General features: G+C 32.6%; 1 protein-coding gene across 2 annotated transcripts; it reads left to right on the forward strand.

The window, feature by feature from the left end:
- The first annotated feature begins 730 nt into the window (after positions 1-730).
- On the forward strand, positions 731-4,761 carry LOC122308041 (E3 ubiquitin-protein ligase At3g02290-like). Of its 2 annotated transcripts, none has more exons than XM_043121200.1 (5): positions 731-949; positions 1,657-2,047; positions 2,558-2,987; positions 4,023-4,132; positions 4,459-4,761. In XM_043121200.1, the coding sequence occupies exons 2-5, from the start codon at positions 1,928-1,930 to the stop codon at positions 4,483-4,485; spliced, it is 687 nt and encodes a 228-aa protein (XP_042977134.1). In that variant the 5' UTR covers positions 731-949; positions 1,657-1,927; the 3' UTR covers positions 4,486-4,761. The 2 variants fall into 2 exon arrangements, with proteins under 2 accessions (XP_042977134.1, XP_042977135.1); XM_043121201.1 differs by lacking the exon at positions 731-949 and adding an exon at positions 1,043-1,534.
- The last annotated feature ends 1,326 nt before the right edge of the window (positions 4,762-6,087 follow it).

Here is a 6,087-nt window from a genome sequence, read left to right on the forward strand (position 1 = left end):
AAGAATTGTGTTTCCTAACAGACTTTAAGAGTCTAAAGCACGTATTGTAAAACTAGATTTGATAAAATCCTCTCTAAATAAAAAATTTTCTAGTAAAATTAGTTATTAGTTAAAAATGTGGTATAAAATCTTAATCACTAATTTTACTTTGCAAAACTATAGGTGTTATTTTTAAATAAAAATGTAATGTTAAAATAAAAATAAATTTATTAAATTTTATTTTTTAAAATTATTAAAAAAAAACCTCATTCAAAATTTTAGCCTAAAGCCTCAAAAAGTATTGAGCCAGTCCTTCATAAATATCAAATATTTTTAAAAAAATTGAAATTCACAAATTATTTTAAATTTATATACAGTAAATAATAACCCTACAGTTGGACGAATAAATAAAATTTACAATGTCTTCCCCTCCATCCAAGGTTGGTACGTATGGATTGAAAAAGATTTTCAAACGCGTTCTATAATTTTTCTTATAAATATTATATTAATATTTGTATTTAGAACTTGTGATCAAAGAGAAGCCGAATACCCTTAATAATAGTTTTCTGATTATAATACAAGATAACCTCAAATGTGCCCATTTCCTCTACGAACTAACACGTTAGAACCGTATGCTACTGCCAAGCCTGAATTCAAATCATTATCTCAATGTGAAAAAGCATGCCAGATTAAAGTAAAATATATATATATATATATATCTCCTTTTAAATATTAATTTAGTAAAGTTGGATTAGATTCCTCATAATTGTCCAACCACCGGCAGGGATAGAGATAGAGAAAAACATGTGAGAGCTTTATTCCGCGCTTTCACAGGTCTTCTCGAACGCGCAAAATGGCACAAAACCCATTTTTAGTATCAGATTTTCGTAGCACCTAATCCGAGCCCAATCAACAATTAAAGCTAGATAAAGATAACATCTTTCTTCTCCCTCCAGTCAGCTTCCTGAAGGTAAATTTATTGACTTTTTCTTTCATCGATTTATTTCTCCCTCTATTACTTGTGATTTTCTATTTCATTCTTCCTGTTTTTGGTTCTTTGGTTTTGATAATCTCCAATGGGTTTCTCTTGTTTTGAAACTTTTGTCGTGTTTATCTGGGTCGATCATTTTCTTCTGATAGGATTTATCCTTTTTCCAAAAGTCGGTGTCTTTTCATATAATACATGTGTTTTGCCTTAATTGCATGTCGTCCGATTGTGCAATAAGCATAATAATCGTCTTTGTTTTTGTGTGACCTTTCCTATTGGACGATGTGGTATCATTCCTAGCAACGAAAGGAAGAATTTTTGGTTAAATTGAAGGGAAACACTAAAAAAGTGGAAACTTGGACGGCAAAAAGTTTTCTCGTATTTCCCCTTTTGATCTATAAATTTTGCACCGATTGTTGGTTTATGGCAATACAGCTACAATCGAACACCAAAAAATACTTTATCATCTGTGCATGTATATTGAAGTAAACAGATTGTGATGGCAAATTTTTGATTATACTACCAACTGTGAGAGCTCCGATTGCATTATTAGAGATTGGCTTCTAGGTTCTGTAAATGGAATTATACTTATTTCGGTTTTCAATTTGGTTTGAGGACAGCGTTTTCAGCTCTTTCTCATTTCTATGGTTCGCATAATTGTTTAATGCTATTATTTTCTTTTTCTACAGGTTATAAAATCTATCCATAAGCAAGCCAGAAAAACCTCTTAAGGCATTCGTATTTTTAAATTGAAGAGGGAGGGTACTGGTTTGCGGGGGATGTGGGACTTCTGCAAGCAGAGCGTCCTTTCTCGTTCTTCATTTATCAAAGTAGAAGAATTACTGCTATAAGATCATTTTGAGCTCGACATATATGCATATGACAATTGGTATCTGTTGATGAGATTGGGGGGTTGCTGTGGAGGGTTTTAAGTAAAAGAAAGAGATTGCAGCTGGCATAATGGGTGCTGTCTGTTGCTGTTTGAGTTCCGACAGTTTTGAAGAATATGTGAATTCAAATAGGCCTGTATATAGGAATTGTATGTGTCTCAGTTGCTTTGTTCAGAACCTTTTAAATGCGGTATGTATCTAAGGTTCCCCTTTTTTTGGTGAATTCTCTATTTCCTGTAAGTTGAGTTACAAAAGTCAAAACCTGCAGCTACGACTCTGTTACTTAATTGAGAGCTTTTCCTCCATTGCTATGTACTGCTGTTGGGGTCTTTTAGTTTGTTTTCATGTTGTCAAAACCTAAAACTTTTATGTGCAAATAGGTGTCTACATTCCATTTTCTTTTTACAAACAACTCGGCATTGTCTACATGTGGAAAGTTTTTCTTTAACTGCATTAGTCTTGGCGTGCACTTGTATGCTTGAACCACAAATACATGTTAAAGTGTCTTCTCATTTTTGGGATTTTCACTAGCATTTGTTAATCTGGGTTTGTAGGTCAAGCTTGTTTTAGCACTAGTACACTGACGCAAATTTTAGTCCTAAATCACTCAAAAAGATTTTAACATTAAATGATGAGAATATTTCTTAACTGCCTAAGCATATATTTTCTTTAACTTTTTGTTTTTGTTTTTTGTATGTAGTACACATCACTGTTTAGAAGAGGGGAAGTGCATTCCATTACTTCATCTATTCAGGGGGCAGCGTCTCTGACTTCTGCAGCTTCTCTTGACAACTCTCTATCTGACATGTATCGCTCTCCTCCAAGGCCCCTACCTTACGATGCCGACCCCAGATATTTCTGCTTGCAGCGGGATGGACTGCTTTCAAGACGTGAGAAGAGCTCAAGTCATTCACATGAGGAGACTGAACCTCTAAGAAGTGATGTTGATGCAGATCATGCAGAATCTTTCAATTCAGGAGACAAATGGAATGGATCTGCTTGTGAAGATGGATCCAAAGAATATCTTTCTAGGTCCTCACTCAAACTCTCACAGGCAAATACTAATATTGGAGTGGGGAGCTTTTTTACAACAGCAGAAGATGAGGACGTTTGTCCTACATGTCTCGAAGGTATTTTTTTTTTCAATTCTTATTATTTTTTATTACGTGAAACATCACCAAAGTAGGACCTTTCAAGCCCACTTTTGGGGAGCAAACCCCAAATACAGAACCATGTGTCAGGTACTTGAGGGAACTCATAGTGCGGGATCAAATTCAGGATGTTTGAATATACAGCTCATCCCAAGCCCCACCTTTTATCATTAGGCTGCACCCTGACGGGTCTTAATTTATTTTGATATTCGCATTTAGATTGTGGAAAACCTATAATTATGGTGTCTTTCCTGTTAACACACAGACGTCCTAAAATATGCTAAAGCTAGACTGGGCAGTGCCTTTCTGCAGAACCAGAAGTTTGTGGGGTTCCTGGTTTGGATTCGGAGATGAGATGAGATAGTTTTAGATGAAAGATAAAAGTTAAATAAAATATTATTATTATTGTTTTGAAATTTGAAAAAGTTGAATTGTTTATTATATTTTATATGGAAATTTGAAAAAATTGTAATAATGAGATAAGATGAGATGAAATGAGTTGAGATAAGATGAAATCACCTCCCAATCCGAACCAGGATTGGGAGGTGATTTAGAATTGGCAGGTGATTTTTCAAAAAAGGATCGCTGTTCTCTCAGACAATATTTAGAATTGGCAAAGTCAGAATTTCTTCAGCAGCCTTGACCAAAAAGGGTAAATTTCTGTAAGCTGGAAACTAAGGCATGCTGAACGAATGGTTTCATGCAGTTTACATCTCTCTTGACAATTTTCATCTTTTTACTTAATTGGGCTTGAAGGATGGAGGCAAAGATTTGTTGATTGCAAAGAAATATCAATACAGAGTGCTACTTTTTTTATAAGATCAACACAGAGTTCTACCTTAGCAAGGACAGAGGGCATATAAGCCAATCTGGAAATCCTAAGCAACGTTTTGTGGATTTGTGCATGTTATATTCAACAGGCCAATTATCTTTGAAAATGTACTCTTATGAAGCTCATCTTTTGATGTATAGAATTTCATGGTTTTAACTATTAAACTTACATTTGGTGCGCAGAATATACTCGAGAGAACCCTAAGATAATGACCAAGTGCTGTCATCATTTTCACCTGGGTTGCATTTATGAATGGATGGAGAGAAGTGAAAGCTGTCCAGTTTGTGGCAAGGTACAACTTCTTCTCTTTGTTTGTCTATTACATTCATAGAGATACATAGTATTTTTATTAATTCATAGATACATAGTCATACATACGTTCATATACATATATGCATGCATACTCATCACTATATGTGTGGGTTTGGCTCTTCAACTTGGTAATTTAAGAACCAAAAATGAGAAAGACTGAGAGACAAAATAGATGGTGATTTGTGGCCATAAACTGTAATTTCCCCGAAAAAAATTGTTTGTCCTGGAAAAATAGGAATGAAACAAATTATGCTGCCTGAATCTCAATTCATTCTGACTTGCCGTTTATTGGATCGGCTTCATTAGGTGATGGTATTCCATGAAACAACGTGATCTTGATTGAAAGGTCTGCGTTGTGGAGGAAGCAAGCAGCACAACGAGAGGAAACCAAAAAGTGTACTCATTGTGAATACTGCACACTGAAGTGTTTGTTGTCCATAGTATAAATATAACAAATTGTTTTCATATCCTTTGTTGTGAGCACATTCTGTTTCCGGAAAAACATTTCCAAGTATAGTGGAAATACGGCCTTATTTTCGTAAAATAGCCTTGTACAGTCTTGTGAATGAACCGTGGAGAAGCGAAGTTGTTGGACCAAAGTTTTTAATACTGTTTCGGTTGAGACATTGGAATGAAATATTTCGGCATCGGTGCCATTCCTATATATATAAATTAATTAATTATATATATATAAACTAGAGAGATTCTATTCATCATCTCGCAACACATAATTTATATATTTTAATATTTTTTTTTTATTTTTTATTTGATTTATTCTTGTTAAACTAATTAAGTTGTTCTATTTATTATTTATATACTACATATTTGTTATAGGAATAATGAAAAAAAAAATCAAAATAGGTATGGTTGTGGTTTGTGGGGATGATAAGTAAAATTATTCTATAAACTATATTTCAAAATAAAGTTTTGCTACTCATTATTTTTATACATCATACATTACAATTATTTTTATTTTATTTTATTTTTTAATTTTTTTAGTTTTATTTTTTATAAACTAACTAATTTTTTCTATGCATCATTTACACATTAAATATTTGGTAAGACAAAAAAATTTTAAAAAAAATTATGTGTGATTTAAGGTGCGAAGATAATGGATAAAATTTTTTATTTGTAAAATTTAATAATACTTTTAACTGTGATAATTGATAAATTTATCTCACAGTGATGTTACTAAGATGACAGAACCATATCAGCTATTTAAACCAGAGTTGACAGACAGACCAATGTGTTGGGGTTGCTTGTACACTTTTTATAAGATTATTCTTTTATAAGATCCGAGGAAGATCTAAAGAAGAATTCTGAGAGAGAGTTGACGAATGACGGAAAGGATTTAAAAAAAATATAAAAACCAAAAACGTCCCTTAGGCTGAGTTTTGGAAAAGCATATTTACGAAAAGTCCTTTGAGTTCACTCTTAATTACTAAATTGCCATTCACTTTTAATTAACCTTCCCCAAGTGATTTCTCTCGACTGGCGAAATTCGAAAATCAGCTAGTATTGTCTAGTATTTGACCAAAATGACTGGTATTTAACCTGGTATGAAATATCTACTTCCACCGTATTGAGTATTGTTTCAACACGATAAATTTTAACTGTATCAATCAAAACTGTTTTTAAAACTTTGGTTTGGACTCCACTAATTGTCTAGTTCAAACCAAAATTAGCCTGTTGTCGGTTCTATCAAAATTAGTTGGGATAGGGATTCACTTCATTTTTATAATTATTATTATTTGTCTTGGCGGTAAGGATCATTGACTTTATTATTTATTTAGGAATTATTTCTTGAGAAATAATATTAATAGTCATGGAGTGTTTAAGTACCGTATAATATTTAAAAAATAATAATAAATATGAGACTTATATGAAAAAAATTAATTTTTTAATAACAGATCTAACTATTTTTTAAAATAATTA

Source organism: Carya illinoinensis, chromosome 4 (assembly GCF_018687715.1).
Source record: "Carya illinoinensis cultivar Pawnee chromosome 4, C.illinoinensisPawnee_v1, whole genome shotgun sequence".
Taxonomy (NCBI): Eukaryota; Viridiplantae; Streptophyta; class Magnoliopsida; order Fagales; family Juglandaceae; genus Carya; species Carya illinoinensis.